Source organism: Vigna angularis, chromosome 10, assembly GCF_016808095.1.
Source record: "Vigna angularis cultivar LongXiaoDou No.4 chromosome 10, ASM1680809v1, whole genome shotgun sequence".
NCBI lineage: Eukaryota > Viridiplantae > Streptophyta > Magnoliopsida > Fabales > Fabaceae > Vigna > Vigna angularis.
In genome coordinates this window covers 8988787-9011390 of record NC_068979.1, presented here as the reverse complement: position 1 = coordinate 9011390, position 22604 = coordinate 8988787, and the positions used below count along the sequence as shown (strand labels likewise).

The 22604-nt window shown below is 33.3% G+C and overlaps 2 protein-coding genes across 9 annotated transcripts; both read left to right on the top strand.

Moving 5' to 3' along the window:
* Positions 1-488: 488 nt before the first annotated feature.
* Positions 489-10827, top strand: LOC108335771 (DNA mismatch repair protein MLH3). 6 transcript variants are annotated; one of them, XM_017571915.2, is made up of 25 exons: positions 489-824; positions 905-956; positions 1082-1129; positions 1716-1870; positions 1979-2036; positions 3034-3091; positions 3218-3310; positions 3384-3549; positions 3655-3670; positions 3786-4006; positions 4291-4360; positions 4444-4524; positions 4754-6397; positions 6500-6581; positions 6671-6780; positions 7273-7346; positions 7452-7646; positions 8585-8629; positions 8701-8754; positions 8850-8956; positions 9199-9247; positions 9383-9442; positions 9546-9618; positions 10279-10364; positions 10443-10827. In XM_017571915.2, exons 1-25 carry the CDS (start codon positions 696-698, stop codon positions 10617-10619), a joined length of 3903 nt encoding a protein of 1300 aa, XP_017427404.1. In that variant the 5' UTR covers positions 489-695; the 3' UTR covers positions 10620-10827. The 6 variants fall into 6 exon arrangements, 5 of the variants coding, with proteins under 5 accessions (XP_017427404.1, XP_017427405.1, XP_017427406.1 ...); XM_017571916.2 differs by having other exon boundaries at positions 7449-7646; positions 10229-10364; positions 10443-10583; XM_017571913.2 differs by having other exon boundaries at positions 490-824; positions 7449-7646.
* Positions 10828-18454: 7627 nt separating this feature from the next.
* Positions 18455-20944, top strand: LOC108335323 (uncharacterized). Of its 3 annotated transcripts, none has more exons than XM_017571315.2 (7): positions 18455-18537; positions 18925-19007; positions 19468-19645; positions 19739-19823; positions 19970-20024; positions 20453-20591; positions 20791-20944. In XM_017571315.2, exons 3-7 carry the CDS (start codon positions 19469-19471, stop codon positions 20884-20886), a joined length of 552 nt encoding a protein of 183 aa, XP_017426804.1. In that variant the 5' UTR covers positions 18455-18537; positions 18925-19007; position 19468; the 3' UTR covers positions 20887-20944. The 3 variants fall into 3 exon arrangements, with proteins under 3 accessions (XP_017426804.1, XP_017426802.1, XP_017426803.1); XM_017571313.2 differs by having other exon boundaries at positions 18925-19057; XM_017571314.2 differs by having other exon boundaries at positions 18925-19057; positions 19359-19645.
* The last annotated feature ends 1660 nt before the right edge of the window (positions 20945-22604 follow it).

Here is a 22604-nt window from a genome sequence, read left to right as displayed (position 1 = left end):
TGTAATTGTGCTCACATCATAAACAAAATTCAATCATCAATATGATAAATAATGACAAAACTCATCGTAAGATGCCTATTGTACCGTCAATATTAAGTCTTTTGACATTGATGTTAATTTTTAGTGATATTTTTTATTAGTGTAGGAAAACCTTTTTATATCGATTAAAAGAACGAGTATAGAAATAACATGTACAGAAGTATTGAATTTTTTTTATACTAATTTCATGTCATAAAAAGTTTCTTTCCTTATGATGGTAAAATTCTGCATTTAAAAATCACTTTTTATAGTAATTATAGTGTCTATATTTAAATAAGTAATTAATAAATTAAATGAAGCTATAGAACATTAGGAGACTCTGATGAAAATTTTACTACTTAATAAACCTTTAATGTAAAAATCAAAGAACCGATCAATAATAATGACAACTTGTGCTCCCTATGTAAATAACTCAAGTAAACTCATTCACAATTTGACAGTCCCACGCAAAAATCATCCGCGGTGATATTATCATAACCTCAAGGTATATAAAACGTTCAAACCGCCGTTCACTACAGAATTCGAAAATAGCAAGACAGTGAGGCATTTTCTCTCCGAGAGGTTTTTCCCGATCAAACGTCACCGTCCGATCATAAACCCTAGGAGCCGGTGAAGCGATCGACTATGCATGTTCTTCGTAATGGCAGCGGCAGAGTATGATGGCCAGCATAAAGCCTTTGCAGGAAGCAGTACGTAGTTCACTGCGTTCTGGCATTTTCCTGTTCGACTTCACGCGCGTTGTCGAGGAACTGGTTTTCAATAGCCTCGATGCTCGTGCCACAAAGGTAACACCCGAGAGAGAAGTGAAAAGTGCATTAACTTCGAGAATTCGGGGTATACCGATTGAGCTGTGTTTTTTTTACAGGTATCAGTGTTTGTTGGTGTTGGGAGATCCTATTTGAAAGTAGTTGATAATGGTAATTTTTTATTAGTTTTATTTGCAGAAATGAACGTCTGTTTATTTTTCGTGCTCAAAATTCGGAGCTACATGGCACGTTTAGGCTTCGTTGTATCTTTATGGTTTCGATAAATGTGTTTGTAGGAAGTGGAATTACTCGAGATGGTCTTGAGTTGGTGGGAGAAAGATATGGTATGCATTTCTTCGTTTTTATTTCTTTTTTTATTTGCCTGGATGCTCCATTTTTTGGTGGTCGTTTCCTGAACGCAGGACTATCATGATATGTCTATACGTTCATTAAAAGTAAAAAAAAAATGTCGTGATTAGAAAGCCGCCAATAGACGTTTTATTGTTTTAAGATTCTCATGGTAATAATGCGTAGTTTACTTTCAAGATAAAATCTTCTTTAGGTATTGACGTTGCCGGTTGTGTGCTAAAATTTCTTTTCTGGAGGTAATTGTAGGTTGTTAAATTATTTAATTTCCATTTAATTTGTATACGCAGCTTTCCTTGGGGTCAGTGTTGGGAATTTTGTATTAAAATGAGCTTTTAGTTCCTTGTTCTAAAAGTATTAGTTAACAAAGGTAACTAGAGCGATCAGACCATTGTAGTCTGTTGCAATGTATCTAACACAAGATCTAAGAAGCTATCATGAGTGACCTTTTGTTAGGTTATATTACACGCAGAGGAAAAGGGGAGCCTCCTTTTTATTTATTCTTCCATGAATTTGAGTTTCCTTGCTGCCTTTGATAATGTTATGCATATACTGAACAAACAGCAACATCAAAATTTCTTAATTTGGTTGACCTGAATGTTACGAGTGAGAATTTTGGTTTCCGTGGGGAGGCTTTGGCTTCCATTTCTGATGTCTCTGTGCTGGAAATTGTGACAAGAACACATGGAAGGCCAAATGGATATCAAAAAGTGTTGAAGGTAACTAATGGCAGAACTTCCGATGCTTTATTCAGGGAGACATGAATCATATTATAGCTGCTATTAACGTACGTTTTGTTTAAGTTTACATTTCTAAATTGACTGCAGGGTTGCAAGTGTTTATATCTTGGCATTGATGATGATAGAAAGGAAGTGGGCACCACAGGTAGTAATTTTGGTGAATCTGACGGTTGCTTTTTTCCTTTTATGTCCGAGAATGGCACTTACTAATACTTGGATGACATTCATTTTCCCTGATTTTAATGGGTTCTTACATGGTATTCTAGGATTTAGAGTCGTGAAAATCCGTGTATCTAATTCTTTTTGGCTTTGCATTCTCAATTTAAGCTAATTAAGATCCGAGGTCACTATTCTATGGTTTATAGCTCTCTCGTTTTTCTGTTGGTTCATATATATGTACATGTATAAGATAAGATTTTTCTTATCCTTTAGCATATATTTCCATAAACTTGTGGTTAGTTGTTAAAGGTGTATTAGTTTTACTTAATGCTATTTGTTAGCTAGGGTTTATGGGATTCTTCAATCTTCTTTTGCTTCCTCTTTTCTTTCCCAAAAGATAGTTGCCATTTGAATTTCAACCTACTAAATTTTATAATCAATTGTTTATCGTGTCATCTTTGATAGTTGGTTGGTTGATAATGCATGTTTTGACAGGTTGATATTGCTACTAATTATAACTTTGAAGCTACGTTCAAGATCTATGAAATATAGACTTTGACATCGATTCTTTCTAGATGCAACCTGGCTGAAGACTCCAACGTGATTAATTTCCAAAATATAGGACACTGGGACATTGCACTCACACACATACACTGCTATGATCGTAGTTTGTTAGATCATGTCCATTGAATGAAATGGTTGTTAATTTGACCATTTGTTGGCCCTATAGGGAAATCTTTTACTTGGTGATTGCTAGATTAGACAACTTTTAATTTGTCTTACTTCCCCCACTTGAAAAAAATCTTTCCCTTTGCTTGTAATTTAAGTTGGTTGCTCTTATAATTTCTCACCAAGAAATCTTTAATTTCTGTCCATATCCATTACATTTATCTGGATAGAAAGTTTTTTCCCGATGATGAAATTTGTTTCCAATTCTTCTAGCACAATGACTTGATTGCTAATTGAGGCCTTGTATCTTTTAGTTGTCGTCCGTGATTTATTTTACAATCAACCAGTTCGGAGAAAATGCATACAGTCCAGGTTCTTTTTCTCTTGTCCTACCACAAAAGTGATATGTATTCTGAAGTTGTAGTGACCTTGTATGAACTCTATGACTATGTTTCAAATTTTTGGATTGACTGGTGAATTCCATCTCTAAATTGGAAGTCCCAATAAGGTACTGCAATCAATCAAGAAGTGTGTAATGCGACTTGCACTTGTGCGTCCAAATATTTCCTTCAAAGTTGTTGATATTGAAAGGTATATTATATCCGTCAGAACAATTTGCATCTTTTTTCTAGTTGACTAACATTCTCTTATACCTTACATTCAGAGAGGATGAACTCTTCTGCACACATTCTGCTTCTTCTCCTCTGTCACTTATAACCAGTGGCTTCGGGGTAGAGGTCACAAGCTCTCTTCACTATTTAGAAGTTGAGAATGATATCATAAAGCTTTCTGGATACGTATCCAGTCCTTGCAATACTTCAAACATTGAGGTGGTTCATGTTTCTAATATAAAAAGTCAATTGTCTATTTCATGTTACCCTTGTGTGTAGATTCTTTCTGGGACCTCTCCCCTAAATTTTGATGCATTTTTGCAGGTCCTGCAGTATGTCTGTATCCTTGTGACTGTCCTATTTTAAATATTGTATAATTGGTAGAGTGGACATCTTGATATCTGAAAAGAATCAAATGCTTTAAACATTTTCATTGTTGACCTTAATGTGGTAAGATGTTAACTCGCAATTTGTTTGCAAGGGCCCAATTCATAAGCTTCTGAGTCAACTGGCGGTCAGGTTTGAACATCTGAACTCATGGACTACTGATAATGAGTTCCGAAACAAGAAGAGAAGCAGGTGTCACCTGGGTATCGCTTATCTCTTGGATTTAAGTTGCCCCCGATCTATGTATGATTTGGCCTTTGAGCCATCAAAAACGTATGTTAAATTTAAGGTATAGCTTTTCTTAGCTTCCCTTTTCATTTTTCATTTTATCTTGTTAGTGCTTCAATGCGTGAGAATGCATTCTTTTTTCCATAAATGATTTTTGAGGTTCTAGTCTAGATTCATGCTTTATATTATACATTGTGTACTTTGGGTTAACTCCACCAAGGAACAATGACTAGAAGATTTGAACTTTCTTTTTCTCATCATATTCGAATTTTGCTACGAATTATTTTAACACAACCATGCACGCTTCATAAATGTGATTGTCTCTTTTTTTCCTCACATTTTAAGGATTGGACACCTATTCTAAACTTCATTGAGAAGGTCGTCAAACAATTCTGGGAGGAAAACATAGCTTCTGGTATACCCTCTCACTGCATCATGTTGATATATAGTTCAATGAATTAATAATTTTAATGCTTCTATTATTTGAGATTCTTGTAGTAGAGCCCTCCAATCAATTTGCATACATGGTAGAAGATCAACAAGAGAAAGCATATGTCAGTGTCATTTCAGACGTACCAGGTAAAGTTTGTAACTTTCATTATCAAATAGTTTCCTTTACAGTTGCACTAATTTAGTCTGATCATTTTAACCATTTACATTTGTGATTTGTTCTTCATCTTCTATACTTTTTATGATAGAAATAGGGTCCTTATTTTTGCAGAAAAACATTGCTTGAATGATTTATATGCTACAATGTTTGCTTTCTCTTTTAACATCTGAAGACTGTTGTCATATATCTTTGATGCAGATATGTCAAGGTTTAGAAACCAAAATCGTAAGGATTGCCTAGATCTATTCTTTTCTACTTCAGACAAGCTAATTGAAGATGACTATCATCAATCTAACAGGGAAGATGTTAGAACCTCCATTGATTACTTGGAGACCGCGATGTTCAAAGAGAAACAAAGTATAGGAGACTCTCTTTTTCAGACTGGTTATTCTGGCAACCTATTGGATGATTCACATGCCAAGTGCATATCCACTGTGACAAGAAGGCAGAAAAGTTTGCTGATGCATGATAGCAGCAGTTCGTTGAAAGGAGATAACTTTTTCTATAGTGAAATACCTGCTATAGAAAGTTTAAATGATTGTGTAGCTTTTGATGCACCGAGTTGTTCACATGGAAGAAAATTCCATAAAGAAGCTGATGCGATCAGTGAAGCATTTCAAGATGATTTACATTATGACTGCAATGGGCACAGTTTTGATGTAAATATTAATGGGGATTTGCAGAAACCTTTTCTAAAGGGATGCTCTACTCCAGGAAGTATCCTGCTTAAGAAAGATTTCTTTATAAATGATGGATATGAAATCCAAAAGGATAGCTTTATTAGCAAGCAAAATACAGGGGGTGGTAAGGATTTAAATGATGTACCTTTCGATGAACCAAGTTCTTCACATGGAAGAAAATTTGATAAAGAAGCTGATGTGATCAGTGAGTCATTTCAAGATGATTTATGTTATAACTACAATGGGTACAGATATGATGTAAATATTAATGGGGAGTTGCAGAAACCATTTCTAAAGGGATGCTCTGCACTAGGAAGTATCCTGTCAAAGAAAGATTTCTCTGGAAATGATAATCATGAACTCCAAACCGACAGCTTTTGTAGCAAGCAGAATACAGGGGAGGATTATAGAAGTGGTAAGGATTTATATGTCCATCCCTTTCCAGAAGTAAAAAAGAAATTGAAGATGTCTAAAAATTTCGATTTTCTTGAAAGACCATTGGCTGAAGAAAACATTCTCCCTTCAGATTTATGCTACTCAGCATCACAAATAGGAAGCTCTGACTCAGATGATCGGTCATTAAATTTTGAATGGCATCCTCTTTACCTAAAACCATCATCTCAAGGACATGCACTGGGTTTTTATCGTACAACTGATATCAAAGATGATATTCGAGGAGTATCTAGGTGCCTTAAATGGATCCATCATAAAAATCGTTTTGATGAAAGAGAAAATGAGTGCAATTTCAGCTACAATACGACATGGAATACCAACCAGCATCACTGTGCATCAAGTTATGCAAACATTGGATTTAATTTTGATGTTGCTGGTGATTCTGGTGAAATATTCAACAAATTAGGTGACTGCCATGATTTCAGTGACATACATTCTACAAAAAGGTCAGATATGTTAAACAAGAAGCTAGACTGGCTGTTGCCTGAGTTATGTGTTAAAAGATGCAAGATGCCTAACAAGGACAAAGGCAAAACAGATAAATTTAGAAATTCAACTGTGGAGGAAAATCATGAAAGATCTAGAAGAAGCATTTCAGCTCCTCCTTTTTATAGAAGCAAAAGGAGGTTTTTCTCTTTAAATCATCCCTCAGAAATAAAAGCTAAAAGACAGATTGACCGAGTGTATAACCCTGGCTTCAATCATGAAGGTTTTACATTTTCTTCCTTTTATTTTTCTCCTTTGTTCCCTTTTGTTATGTAGCAACATTTCCCAACAGCACAAATTGGAACCAATGGTTTTGAATATGCAGAAGCTAGTAATTCTAAAGATCCTCAACAGCCTCCTGTTGCTCGTCACGAAAGCTCTAAAGATCTCTTATTGCAAGAATTCAAGTAGGATTATATTATATTGATTCATAAAAGCTGCTTAAATGTTGGGAATTAAATTCTTACTGATCCTTGTGGTTTTGCATTGATTGTAGAATCAATGTGAAACAAACTTCAAAGGTTCTGGGTGCTATGCAGGTTAATGACATAACAGAGATTGAAGAACTTGACAGTTTCAACATTCAAAACTGTGCTCCATTTGGGGGTAAGTTCAATGTGTTGGTAAAAGTGAAGCCTGATATGACAAGATGAGCTCCTTTGAAATACCTTAGTTATGGCTCGGAATCATATTCAGATTGTCCAGCCTTGAAATTTGGCCTGAGGAAGAAGTCTATTTGCTTTGTAGCCTACTTATCTTTACAGATTATTTTGAGCTACTTATTTAATTCTAAAAATGTTAAGTTTCTTTACAATTAATTTCATGAGGCTTCGTAAAGCTGGGCGTGTCTATTATTTTCTGCCCAAATGAAAAGGCCAATATTTTATTTTATTTGCACTGTCTTCTACATAAAAAAGTTAGTTGTTATTTATTTGGGTTATGCTTGAATTTGTTTCATGTTTATATGATCAACAGTTGAATATTTTCGTGCTTGCTATTCATTTAATGTTAATAGAATCAATAGTTGAATATTTTAAAAGGTCCGTATTGTCATTTAACTGTTACCTGCTATTAAACCCTTACTGTCTGGTATTTCAGAATTGCTCTCTAAGGATGTCCAAGATCCCATAGATTATGGGACTAAGTGGAGGAATTGCTCACCTGATTTTACAGTTATGTTGTAAATATTTAGAGGCCTATTATGTTACATAGACGACAATTATTAGTATGGAGGATGTCTATTTGATCTGACTATGAGTATGATCTTTGCACAGAAGAATGATAGACCGGCGGCTAATACTCAATGTCGGAACAATATACTTGACATTTCTTCCGGATTGCATCTTGCTGGAGATTCATTGATTCCAGAAACTATCAGTAAGAAATGTCTTGAGGATGCTAAAGTTTTGCATCAGGTGGATAAAAAATTCATTCCAGTTGTGGCTGGCAGAACCCTTGTTGTTATTGATCAGGTCTGTCTATTGCATATTATAGCGGAATGGTTTAATTTCATTTTTAGGTGCACCAAGTCCTTTATGGAACGATGCTAAACCGAGGATAACAATAGTGCAATAGCCTCTGTGAATGAAAGTGTCGATAGCCTGAAGGTCTATTAGAAATCATGCAATTCCTTGTATCTCAAAGTTTCGCTGCCTATCATCCTGCAAACTGGCAAATATACTTTTACTCAGGAACACTTGTTATATTTCCCTACATGCATATAATTTCATCTTGGCACATAGAATAAACCAGTATTCGTATATTAATTTTGCAACATTGGAAGAGAATACTCTTGAATATCTTTGTATAAGTGTATGCATCTGTACAATTTAACAATAGTAACATCTTTCTGTTAGTTCTCTCACTTTAATGCCAATCTGCATGTTTAGTTTATCTGCATTTTGCCCTTGGGGTGTATAGAAGGGTGATGATTTGATGAGCCATGAGGAAGACCACGCTTAGGTAGCTTAGGGATTCCCGTTGTTCCTATATGTCCCATCATTACAGACAGTTACATAATTTTTAAGCCCAAAGATTTGAGGACCAGATAGACCTAGGAGAAACAGATAATTTAATAGAATTGAATCCAGGTAACCCATGAGCATGTAACCCACAACTATTTATTAAACTCTGAATTACACTATCCTTTCAGACAGGTAGACTCACTTTAGCAGCACCCAAATATCTCTCCTCAACATCCTTTTCCTCTTCTATATAGTCCCATTGCTCCTCTCTCTCTTCTTAATGCCTTCTGTTGGACCTCTCAGCTTGACTTGAGTTTATTACTATAAATAATGAATAAAGCTTCAGAAATGCCTGCTAACAGATATAATAAATGCACGATTTTCTAATCGGTAAGAACCTAAGAAGGAAACTTGGGGTAACATTAATAGTAGTACTCCTTTTACAGCATGCAGCAGATGAAAGAATCAGACTGGAAGAATTGCGTCAAAAGGTAAACTTGTTCATACTGAGTCTATCGGAAATATTCTCCAGTATTACTTATGAAACTAGTCAAATACTTAGGTATTGTCGGGAGAAGCAAAAACAGTAACCTATCTGCATACTGAACTGGAACTGGTATGTATTCTATGAATTAGAGAATTTAATGTCCAGATTATGATATTTTTCCAAATCTTAAAATTCGTACACTGCTAGTAAGATCCATGATACAGGTACTGCCAGAGATTGGTTATCAACTACTTCATAGTTATAGCGAACAGATCAAAGATTGGGGCTGGATCTGCAACATCCATGCTAATAATTCCGAGACCTTTAGAAGGTATACCTCTCTGGCTCCCCAGTAGAGTTTTTATATATTTACCTTGACCGAGTATGTTACAACATATATAGTTTTGTGATGTCTGTTATTTATTTGTTCATGGCTTGCATCACATAAAATTTCTCTACCTACCAATTAAACTATTGTTTGGATTCAAAATTGAACAATGGGATAATTTGCTAAGTCTTCTTTCAATTTGTTATTCAGGTTTTTTTAATTTATAATTTTGATTGCCTTTGCAGGAATCTGGATGTTATAAAAAGACAAGAAACAAGGATCACACTTATTGCGGTCAACACTTGTTTTTTCCACCCTTCAATTCTTCTTTTAACTAGCTGAAAATATTAAATTTTTTATTTTCTGCATTTAGTTTTTTAATTTTAAATGCATGTTTTGCATATTACTGACTGTAATCACAACTTGTAGGTACCGTGTATTTTAGGGGTCAAATTAAATGATGTTGATCTTTTAGAATTTCTTCAGCAGGTTATAAACATCCTGATCAAATTCCTTTCTACGTTCTCTTGTCTCCCTTAAAAGGTTGGACATTTTATGTTTTTCTAACTTCCAATATATCATTACCTTCCAGCTTGCTGATACTGATGGATCATCAACAATGCCACCCTCTGTCATACGATTGTTAAATTCGAAAGCATGCAGAGGTATGTGCGTAACCGCAGAAATCCCTGCAATCACATGGTCAATGCATTTGGAAATCGTTCTTGTGCTTACATGTTTCCTTGTACAAAACTAGGGTCATTTCTTCAGTTAGGAAAGTAAGCTCTGTTCATAATTATGTGCAAGAGCTGTATTGATGATATGTTTATTTTATCTACCTATTTGATGAGTAAACAGAGGTGGACCCTTCTGATATTTTGGTTGAAGAAGAATATTGACGTTATAAGTTATAAATGAGAAGATAAATAAGTTATAGGTTTGATCGTCTTATGCAGTTATAAGAAGAACTCAATTTTGTGAGGATAACATGTGACAATTAACTCTCTAATTTACCATTCACTTGTCACTTTTCTTGAGTGTAGCCTCAATTTTATGAGGATAACATGTGACAATTAACTCTATAACTCATCATTCACTTGTCACTTTTCTTGAGTGTAGCATAATATTCTTCGCTAGTCAGAAACTGAATATCATAATGTCTTCCTAGTTTCTGAAATTATAAATATATGATATGATATCTTTCCTTCATTTTATCTCAATAGCATGCAATAAAACTCCCATCTGTTCCTCTCATCTTGTGAGAGAATATTGCAGTCATCGGTAATATTCCTTTAATTTTACCGATAATGCTGGCGTTTTTGAAGGTGCAATTATGTTTGGGGATTCATTGCTACCATCAGAATGTTCCCTTCTAGTTGAAGAGCTAAAGCATACATCGCTTTGTTTCCAAGTAAGATATACGTTTCCGTTAATGTGGATCTAAGAGGGGAAAGACAGTGTTCATGACAATTTGGAATTTTCTTTTCAGTGTGCTCATGGGCGACCAACAACTGTTCCTCTGGTCAACTTGGAGGCACTGCATAGTCAGATAGCCAAGCTTCGACTGATGAACGACTCTTCAAGTAAAAAGTGGCATGGATTACGTAAACATAAACTATGCGTTGAACGTGTAGCACAACGTTTAAATTCTGCTATGGAAGATTAGTTTGACACAGTTCGTATACTACACTTCGAAACCATTCTTTTCTAATTTAGTGTACAGAAAACATTGAGGAACTAAACAAATAATGAAGCCATAGGGCTACAGTGCTTGTATAGATATTACTGTATAACACCATTTCCACTGAATCTTGTGTTCGTGTCGTTGAATTTTATCAAGTTTTACATTAATAATAGATTGAATTTGAACGCAAGGAGAGATGTCAATTTATATTTCTTTTGGTTTCCTTCCAATAAATTCACTCTGTACATGTGAAACTAAAAATGCTGATAAAAAAAATATGAAACTAAAAATCAATTCATAATTTATCTTCTACATGTTATTCTGAACTCATCATTATTAGAAAGAGTATATATATATATATATATGTCAAAATTAGAGATGACAACGGGTCGGGCATGGATAGTGTCTATCCGTAACCCAACTTGATAAAAAGAAATTTACCCGTTATTCGACCTGTTATCTGTTTAAAAAATACTCGCGGATATTTTAAAATTCGCGGATATTCGTGAATATTTGCGGATACTTACAAATATTTAAAAAAATATATTTTTATAAAATATTATAATAAAACTTAAATAAAATTACAAAAAATATATATTTTGGTCCCACTTTTCGTAGGGTCTGTTCAAATTGGTCCTACTTTTTTTCAAAAGTTCACTAAGATCCCACTTTTCGCAAAAACGGTGCAAGTTAGTCCTTTTTGGTTACGGCGTTAAAAAACTAACGGCACAGCTGCCCAGCTGGAAGAAAACTGATGAGGTGTACATTTTTTTGTTGACGTGGCACTCTACATGGCAATCACCTTGCAATTGCAACCTTCAACCTCTGCCCCAACTCTCTTCCTCCCATATGCCCATGGCGTTCCTTCTCATCACCACCTTCTCCTTCTCCTCCTTCTCTTCCTCCTTCTTCCACCCTTTCAATTCCACCTTCCGTTTTTTCCCAATCTCTCTCTGCCTTCTCAATTCTAACCCTAACCTCACCTCTTTCGAAATCTCCAAACTTCAAAAACCGCAAAATATAGTCTGAGAGAACCATCACCCCTGTTCAAACCCATCAATTATTTTCCACTGGGTCACGCTTTCACTCCCAAATTTCCGATTTTTCTATCTGTTTATCGCCTTATTCGCCGTCTCTTCCTGCCATTGCCATCGCCTTATTCTGATATGCTATTTTCCCTGCATAATCACACACATTTTGTGGGACCTATATTTCTTAGTTAGATATAAATTATCTCTCTAACAATTCCTCCAATTTCTCACCTAAAACTACTCTACACTCCGAACCACATTCGCACATTCAAGTTATAGGAATACTTTATTCAGAACCAAAATTTTTAAAAGTGTTTTTAAATAGTTGTAAAAAATATGCTTTATTACAATTTAATTACTATAAAACAATATACTCATTGTTAATTATTATACTCAAAGTTGTGTCTTGCCAAAATTGCCTAGTGAAAATCTTAACTCTATTAGAGACGACTGATATCCTAATCTATATTATCAACAAAAGTATTCATCTTCTGATTCAACCAGTGTCAAGCTTAGCAATAAACGCATAATTGCATACATTAACTGTTATTGTACCATAACTTTGTGAATTTATAGCAAACGTATTATTATCATTATCAGGTAGAGTAAATATCCACACAACACAAGTAGAAATCTACTCTCAATTCATGCTGCATCATCTTAAAGAAGCCTTTCATGTTGAGGCCCTACGTAAGAAAAAATTAGAGACATGGACACCATGATTCTAGGTTTTGAACAGACAGTTGCAATAGCACAGAATGCAATCATTGCACCACATCAGTGAACTTCCAGCTGAGATGTATAAAACAATAAGATGTATAAAACAGACTGAGACATTCCAAATCACCTTCATGATAGTAACATTTTTCTGCAACACCATAAATTCTCAAGAGTTGTCATCTTGTTTTTTCCTGCGGTTGCCTGTTAGATGCACCAGAACAAACGATCAAGGGAAATGACTTGAAATGGAAAGCAATAAGTTACACATAAATCATAGTCAGCACCTCAAACAAAAAGAAAATAGCAACCATTTAATCACTTGCTTAAAGTTGTTTATTTGAGAGGAAAATAGCAACCATTTAATCTTTCCATAAACGCAAGAAGTGTGGAGTGACCCGTGATGAGTAGAGGGACGAAGTAGTGCAAGGGATGAGTCAGAGTGTTGAAAAAATGGTCTGGTAATCGTTTACAGAATCCTGGTAAACGATTACCCGAGAGAAAATTGGATTTTGTACATAAAGTCCAACATAGGTAGTCAGCCAGGTGAACAGGGGTCACCATTGGAAAAAAAGCTTAGTTTTAGGCAGTTGTGCACCTGTCTGAGGCTGGTCCAGGTGTTTCAGTGGTGGGAGAGGGTGGTTGGTGATGTGATGTGAGTCCAATGAGTGTGGGGTGACCCCTCATTAGTTGGAGGAGCAAGCTCTGCAAGGGATGACTAAGAGTGTTCAAAAAAGGGCTTGGTAATCGTTTACAGCATCCGTGTAAACGATTACCCGAGAGAAAACTGGATTTTGTACAGAAAGTCCAACACAGGTACTCAGTCAGGTGAACTGGGGTCACCATTGGCCAAAAAGGTGAGTTTTAAGCACTTTTGCACTTTTCTTAGGGTGGTCCTGGTGTTTCAATGGTGGGAAGTGATGTTTTGGCACCCCATGATGGAGGAAAAAAACAATGTTTATGAGATGAGCAACTTGGGTGAGATAACATGCTGTCAACTTTGACCTTTGCTGGCTATTTTACTGATAACTTTTCCCACCGACCTCCAAATGATGTGATTCTTTTTTTATTAGAAACTAGACTAAAAAATCTTTCCAATGACTACTAATTTGTATTTTTTGGACATCTGAGTTGGTACAGTTTATTCATTCAAGTTAGCGTTTCATATATTTTTACCAACTCTGACCTTTGCTTGTTCTTTTGCTCATAACTTTTTCCACCGAACTCCAAATGAGTTGATTCTTGTTTTGTTGGAATCTATACTCAAAGACCTTTCGAATTATGCCTTAGAAATCAAGTTTACACCTTTTTTGACACTGTAATCGATTACAAGGACACTGTAAACGATTACCCGAGAGAAAACTGGATTTTGTACAGAAAGTCCAACATAGGTACTCAGTCAGGTGAACTGGGGTCACCATTGGCCAAAAAGGTGAGTTTTAAGCACTTTTGCACTTTTCTTAGGGTGGTCCTGGTGTTTCAATGGTGGGAAGTGATGTTTTGGCACCCCATGATGGAGGAAAAAAACAATGTTTATGAGATGAGCAACTTGGGTGAGATAACATGGTGTCAACTTTGACCTTTGCTGACTATTTTACTGATAACTTTTCCCACCGACCTCCAAATGATGTGATTCTTTTTTTATTAGAAACTAGACTCAAAAATCTTTCCAATGACTACTAATTTGTATTTTTTGGACATCTGAGTTGGTACAGTTTATTCTTTCAAGTTAGCGTTTCATATATTTTTGCCAACTCTGACCTTTGCTTGTTCTTTTGCTCATAACTTTTTCCACCGAACTCCAAATGAGTTGATTCTTGTTTTGTTGGAATCTATACTCAAAGACCTTTCGAATTATGCCTTAGAAATCAAGTTTACACCTTTTTTGACACTGTAATCGATTACAAGGACACTGTAAACGATTACCCGAGAGAAAACTGGATTTTGTACAGAAAGTCCAACATAGGTACTCAGTCAGGTGAACTGGGGTCACCATTGGCCAAAAAGGTGAGTTTTAAGCACTTTTGCACTTTTCTTAGGGTGGTCCTGGTGTTTCAATGGTGGGAAGTGATGTTTTGGCACCCCATGATGGAGGAAAAAAACAATGTTTATGAGATGAGCAACTTGGGTGAGATAACATGGTGTCAACTTTGACCTTTGCTGACTATTTTACTGATAACTTTTCCCACCGACCTCCAAATGATGTGATTCTTTTTTTATTAGAAACTAGACTCAAAAATCTTTCCAATGACTACTAATTTGTATTTTTTGGACATCTGAGTTGGTACAGTTTATTCTTTCAAGTTAGCGTTTCATATATTTTTGCCAACTCTGACCTTTGCTTGTTCTTTTGCTCATAACTTTTTCCACCGAACTCCAAATGAGTTGATTCTTGTTTTGTTGGAATCTATACTCAAAGACCTTTCGAATTATGCCTTAGAAATCAAGTTTACACCTTTTTTGACACTGTAATCGATTACAAGGACACTGTAAACGATTACCCGAGAGAAAACTGGATTTTGTACAGAAAGTCCAACATAGGTACTCAGTCAGGTGAACTGGGGTCACCATTGGCCAAAAAGGTGAGTTTTAAGCACTTTTGCACTTTTCTTAGGGTGGTCCTGGTGTTTCAATGGTGGGAAGTGATGTTTTGGCACCCCATGATGGAGGAAAAAAACAATGTTTATGAGATGAGCAACTTGGGTGAGATAACATGGTGTCAACTTTGACCTTTGCTGACTATTTTACTGATAACTTTTCCCACCGACCTCCAAATGATGTGATTCTTTTTTTATTAGAAACTAGACTCAAAAATCTTTCCAATGACTACTAATTTGTATTTTTTGGACATCTGAGTTGGTACAGTTTATTCTTTCAAGTTAGCGTTTCATATATTTTTGTCAACTCTGACCTTTGCTTGTTCTTTTGCTCATAACTTTCTCCACCGAACTCCAAATGAGTTGATTCTTGTTTTGTTGGAATCTATACTCAAAGACCTTTCGAATTATGCCTTAGAAATCAAGTTTACACCTTTTTTGACACTGTAATCGATTACAAGGACACTGTAAACGATTACCCGAGAGAAAATTGGATTTTGTACAGAAAGTCCAACACAGGTACTCAGTCAGGTGAACTGGGGTCACCATTGGCCAAAAAGGTGAGTTTTAAGCACTTTTTGCACTTTTCTTAGGCTGGTCCTGGTGTTTCAATGGTGGGAAGTGATGTTTTGGCACCCCATGATGAAGGAAAAAATAAGGGTTATGGATGTAATATGAGTGAACAATCTGAGTTCGTGTAATGAAGTTCGTTTTAGTCCCCCCTTTGATTTAAAAATGTTAATTGTGGTCCCCCTTTGCTTTTGAATTTGTTCACGATGGTCCCTTTTTCCTTTAAAAATTGTTCAAATTGGTCCCTTACTATATTACTATAATACATATTAAGGATACCTGGCAAAAAACATATATAATGACATAATATCACTACTTCCAAATATCACAACATAATATCAGTGCAACATATTTAATTAAAGTGCTTAATAAGAATTCAACATACAGAATGAAAGTGTTTGATAAGAATTCAACACAGACAATGAAAGTGCTTAATACATCCACAATTAAAGTAGTTAAGAAGAGTACATATTAATACATCCAAATTTTCAACTAAATCTATGGATCTTTTCTTCTAATGTTTAACTTCTGCCTTTGTATTGGCTCACTTAAATCTCGGATGGAATCTTGACTTGGTTGTGGTGGTTGAGGAGATTGGGGACTTGATGGCTGTGAAGGTGCAATGGGTTGTGAACTTTGTGCCTGTGTTGATTGTGTTGGTTGGATGATGGCTGGATTTAAAGGGCACATTTTTTTGTTGTGCCCCAGTTCACGGCAGATACTACATCTCTTTCGCTGCCCACCAACACTCATCTTGTAATGGCGACATCCCCAAAATTTCCTCCCAGCATTCCTTGAAGTTCTAGCAACTTTCATTACAGCAATATCACCACAGTGGCAAATAGGGGTTATCCCAACTCTCCTGGAAACAACACCGTGTGAGGATTGCGAAAATCCTTTGGAGGTTGCCTTCGAACAGGAAGAACAACTCTGTGATGAATTCATCCCTAACCCTAAACCTCTGCTTTTAAATTTCAGAACCCTAACTTTGCTGAAACCTCCTGCTTTTAGATTTCAGAACCCTAACTTTGCTTTTCAATTTGGGTAAAACAGCCATGAATCCTCTGCTCTCAGGATGAATCACCAATTCACAGTGCCACGTCAACAAAAAAATGTACACCTCATCAGTTTTCTTCCAGCTGGGCAGCTGTGCCGTTAGTTTTTTAACGCCGTAACCAAAAAGGACTAACTTGCACCGTTTTTGCGAAAAGTGGGATCTTAGTGAACTTTTGAAAAAAAGTAGGACCAATTTGAACAGACCCTACGAAAAGTGGGACCAAAATAGGAATTAAACCTAAAATATAATATATATTAAATTAAATATAAATTAAAATTTAATTTTAATTATATTTAATCTTATAAAATATAAATTAATGTTAATTTTAATTAAATTTAACTTAATAAAATATAAATTAAATTTTTATTTTTATTTTTTGCGGGTAACGGATGTCTGCGAGTAGGGATAGTATAATACCCATACCCGACCCGTTTATAAGCGGATATTAAAAGATTCGCTACACGTAATCCACGAGTAGTAAATATTTGCAGGTACCAACTATCCGTCACAGATTTTATCTGCGGATATCCGCGGGTGTGAATTTTTTTGTCATCCCTAGTCGAAATCAATTAAGATATAACAAAATAAAAAGATAATATGAAAATAGTACGATAAATTATAATTCTTATCTTTGTCACAATAATTACAAATAATATCACATGTTAAACAAAGCAATGTCGATGTATGTTGAGCTGTACTAACTTCTACTGTACACTAATATACAGCAGACATATGCTGTAATCCCTCTATATAATATATTATTCAACATTTGAACATTACCTTCCCAAAACTCTATATACAGGTTTAGTAAAATTTTTATATATATATATATATATATATATATATATATATAAATTAATCATTATTATATAGTACAAATAAACAAGGTAAACTAATTTAAAAGAAATATCATATAACATATTGTATACAACTTCTTTGTATATGTATATTACATCACAACCGAAATTATAGTATATATACACAATAAATTAAAACTGAATTACTTTCGATCAAAATGTAAAAGTATTTAATCATATTTCAATCTAACAATATAATTTATCGGACTCAATATTTTTGGAAAGATTCTAAAGCATATTTCACTATAAATTCATATTTGATCTATACAAAATATCACCTTCAATTCTTATAGAAGAACTTTTTATTTATAGGTGATAACTTGCACTTATTATAAAAAAAATGATGATACAAGAACTTTTTTCAAATTGACCACTTGAAGTCTCTTATATGGTTAAATTATCAGTAAAAATATATGATATATCATTTCTTTAATAAAGTTCCTGTTTAATATATTTATAAGCTAATATATTACAGACAATAATATTTTTATGAAGAGAAAAATCAAGTGAGAATTATCTTAAATCTATATAGCACCATCACATGAACTTGAAAATAAGGCAATTCAGCCTAAATTTCACCATATCAATATTTTTAGAAGTTATTAAACAATCAATTACATTAGCTATTTATAGTAATAAAGCTTTATTAGTATTCGATCTGAGACAAACATAGGTAGGAGAAACCAAATATATAAAAACATAAAAAATAAACCCTAAATTTATTTTATAAAATAAATACTATTTACTATCTATCTTAAAATAAATGTTTGAAATAAAAGAATAATGATATCAAATTTTAGAGGAATGAAAAAAAATAACATATGTGAAACAACTACATTCGTTTTATTTTACAAGGACGAATACAATAATTTCAAATTAAAAAAAAAAGAAGTGAAATCGATTGGAACAAAATTAATAATATTTCATTTATTTTAGGGGAAGTAAAATTATATTTAAGTTTAAAATAAAATAATATTTAATTATGACATTATGTCATGTTTGTGTTGAACATCGAAACACTCTGTACAAAGCTTTCTCCGTTGTTTTGCTTCCTGGAGAGCATATCAAAAGGTAAGTCTCATGAGCTGTTTTTGCTTTTTTCGTTCTCTTAATCTAAGTTTCGAACTCCTTGTTAGTTTTGTGTTTGATGCATGAAATAGGGTGTCTACATGAAATTCCTTCAATTTCACTTTTTTTCTGTTCTGTTATTAATTAAGGATTTAGGTAGTTTTATTAAGCATTCTGTATGATATTAGTTGTTAGGACATTGCTGATTGTTATGTATTAGATTTAACAGTGTTTAACATCCAGAAACAGAAGGAGGCAATGAAGATTAATTTCCCACATTTTATTTGATTTTTTTTTTTACTGGAATTGGCTTTTATGGGTTTTAGGGTTACTCACAGGGATATGAATTATTGACCATGCTATATGCTATCCTCCAACGTTGTATTTCAGGAACTTTTGCGTTGTCATTGTTGCCAACATGGCGTAAATCCAAAGCATTGGAAGAACTTAATGGCCTTATGAAGACTGTAGGAGTAAGCTCCTGTTAAGTCACATTGTCTCTATAACAAAATTATTCTGGAAAGTAAGAATCCATCCTCTCTATGAGTCTATACTCTGTGAAGTGACATTGTCTCTATAAAAAAGATATTTTCATTTCCTGTTTTTCCCTCTTTTTTCTTTTTTCTTTTTTCATCTATGACCTAGTGAGTTTTGGTAATCCAGTCGCAGTTCCTTTTTTTTTTTCATTCTTCGTTGTTTTGTTTAAACCTATGGCTTTTGATTATTAACTATAAATATGTCTTTAGTTTTGTAGTTTTATTTTATTTTTTTCAGTTATATATGTCTAGTATAAGTTATTTAACTTGTATTCATAATCTTTAAAGCAATGGTTATCTTCCTGTGCGCTGCTGGAGCTAGCTGCTCCTCACTGCTGTTTGGAATTGATAACCATGGGTGCTGAGTATAGAAAAGAAAAATTGTTTTTCTTGTCAGGATGATCGAATTCTCAAAAAGCAATGTCAGATATACTTATGTCCATGATCAGAAATATTCCTCTGAAGTTGTTGACATACACCATATAATTTCGAGGAGGAGTAATGCAAAATATTTTTTTGTGTATACCACAACACTTCTTGTATTAGCATGTGCCTTGTATCTGTATGCTTATAAGGTATGTCTTCCAACTGTTTTGTTTTCCAATGACTCAAGGATTTTAAATATTGTGGTTTTTACCTTTACTTCATTACATTTCTTCTATTAACAGGAAAAATCAATTAGTCTTGTGTATTGCAGCTTTCTTTTTGACATATTTCTTGTGAAGTCATTACTTGGAAACCCAATTAAGAAAGGTGAGGACCTTCCTAGCAGGGTTTTGTATTTGAAAGATTAACTGTTATTTTTATTTTAACTTGGAATGGAAAATATATTCATTTCCATGTTTTAATTTGTAAACTTTATTTTGCCATTTTCACAATGTTTGTAATTTTGCTTGCAGAATCTGTTGTGATTATGCCCGCTTTTGGAGTACAGCTTGAGACTCATTATGTGAGGTAATGCGTTTGTTGATTGATTTTCAGCCAATATTCAGCATGAATTGAGAGACCCTGTAAAGCCTAATGCATGAATACATTCTGTTCTGCAAAAGGATTGTGTGCTCTGTAACTGTTATCTTTCAAAGAAAAGGTTGGGATATTGAAAAGCTTGTGGCCAGTTTAGAGATCTTTTGGTTGTTCATACTTGAGAAACAAATTATAATTTGATTGTTTCTTATCTGCCATGGGTATTTGAATTTTGAATCACAATTTTCATGATGAAAGTATCTTACTTCAAAGTCTTTGGTTTTAGCTGACAGATTATGTCCAAGTTGTTTTCAACTCATTTAACTGGTATCTTGGTGTCCTTTATATTAACCCTAACATGATTTTAACATATTTGATACCATTAAATACTTATTTTATCTTTGGATACTTTGCTGTAGTGGAAAAGTCATCCGATACTTCGTTCCCATTGACAAGATTCTGAAACCTGTTCTAATAGAATGTGTGACTCCAGTGACTTGTTATTGGACTCTTTCATTGATTATTCGTGGAGAATCAGAAATGGTGTTAGTTTTCAAGGTAAGTTACTTTCCATCTAACAAGTTTTCAAGTTCTCAATTTTTTTCACTATTAAAGATGGAAGGATTACTGCTTGATTGTTGAAAACTAAAATCATGAGAAGAATGATTAGCTTATGAAAGCATTTAACTTCATCATTTTGACGATTTTTTTGAGGTCTTTTACCCACTAAAGAAGTTTTTTAAATCTGTTTTGCTAGAACTTACGCCCTCCAGTGAAAATATTGGTCCATGTGTGGAAGGCCCTGTGTGCTGCAACTGGTAGTAATGAAGAGACTTGTGCTCATGCAGAATGAATAATTGACTGCAATGCTTTTCATACTATACCCATCAGTTTAGGCTGTGTTTGAATGAGTGGTCTGTCTATTTTTAATTTTCTTCTGAAATTTTGGTACTGATTTGTAGTTTCAAAATATATTGATTTTGATATTTTAAAATATATTTTTAATATATCAAAATTAGTATATTTTGAAAACATAGTAGAAGAATAGCATACAAAAATCCACTGACTCTATTCTGTCATATGGTAGGAGAGAAGATTAGGTTCAACATTGATTAATCCTTTCAGTATATTTTTCCTTCTAAACCAATAAAAAACAATAATCTATACATTAAAAAGCACGTAATAAAGAAGCTTAGAAATATTATATTTTAATGATATTTTAAGTTTGCCGTAGTCGTATCATTTTGTAAATTTGATCATCCAAATTTTTCATACATTGATTATCATATTTTATTTTAATATTTCACACATTCTACTATATTGATTTCTACTCGTCCATATCGTTAATAAAAAATAAAAAATTGTAAACAATATTGGAACAATTTCATTTTTCAGAAAGAAAAGTTTTAACTCATTTCAATTTTATAACCTTTTTTTGCTAGTTGGTATGATACCTTGTTATATATTTAACTATTAAGTAATCTGGAAATACAGAATGATTATATCTTTATGCACATGATTGTATGTGTTTATACGTTTTATTGTTGGTAAAATATGTAAAAATGAACAAATATATTAGTAAAATGTGAAAAAAAATCCTAACTAGTAAAATTCATGAAATGATGATAATTAAATAGAAAACATGTAATAAAGTTTTTATAATTGTAGACATTCAACAAAACTAATACGTTTTACAAGTTTTTGACATTCAAAATGTTCTTTTAGTTTATGATTGAACCGTACCTAATAATATTCTTTAAAAATAATAAGTTTTTTTAAAAGTGATAAATAGTTTACATTTTTTATTTTTTGAATAAAATAAAAATACCTTGTATTAATATTTTTCTATTATTTTAATTTTAAGAATGTCGTTAATTCGTATGAAATATATTTTGTTAAGAACATTCACCTATAAGATATATTTTATAGTTATTTTAAATACAATATGTTATACAACTAAACCAATTAGTTTTTTTTTAAAAAAAACTATTACTTATTTTAGGATTAAATATATTTTAGTTTCTTAAAAAAATTAGATATGAAATTAAATTTTTATCTATTCCAAACTTTAACATGACTATTATTTCCAAACTTTAAAAATAAATAAATATAATTTTTAATCCAACTGTATTAATTATTTTTGTCAAACATCATAAAAGTATTATTGATATTTCAAAAAGTTCTAAAATTACTAAAATAATAAATAAATAAAAAATATTTCTTCAAGATAAACCATAAAAAATGCTAATTTGATTCTATGAATCATCACCAATAAACTAATAACCCACCTTTCAACTTAAGTTATTATTAGTTTAAAGTTTACTTAAATTTTTTAACGAATATAAGTATATTTAAGTTTAATTGTCACATTAAATAATTTATTCTAATTAAAATGAGAAGTTTAGCCATCTATCATCAATTGTTAAGACTTTCCAACAACAAGAAAGTTATCAAAAAAGTATTAGTTCATTAAAGATTCAAACTTTTCATTCTTAGCATTATTTGTTTCAACAGGGATAGCTTATCTGATAGAAATGCACCCTTAATGAGTAATTATCATGCGTTTTGAGA

Coding starts and splice junctions, on each gene's coding strand:
- LOC108335323 (XM_017571315.2), top strand. CDS start 19,469: ATGATCGAATTCTCAAAAAGCAATGTCAGATATACTTATGTCCATGAT. Junction 19,824..19,969: donor TGGAAACCCAATTAAGAAAG/GTGAGGACCTTC, acceptor TTTTGCTTGCAG/AATCTGTTGTGATTATGCCC. Junction 20,025..20,452: donor CTTGAGACTCATTATGTGAG/GTAATGCGTTTG, acceptor ACTTTGCTGTAG/TGGAAAAGTCATCCGATACT.
- LOC108335771 (XM_017571913.2), top strand. CDS start 696: ATGATGGCCAGCATAAAGCCTTTGCAGGAAGCAGTACGTAGTTCACTG. Junction 825..904: donor TCGATGCTCGTGCCACAAAG/GTAACACCCGAG, acceptor TTTTTTTTACAG/GTATCAGTGTTTGTTGGTGT. Junction 8,957..9,198: donor AATTCCGAGACCTTTAGAAG/GTATACCTCTCT, acceptor TTGCCTTTGCAG/GAATCTGGATGTTATAAAAA.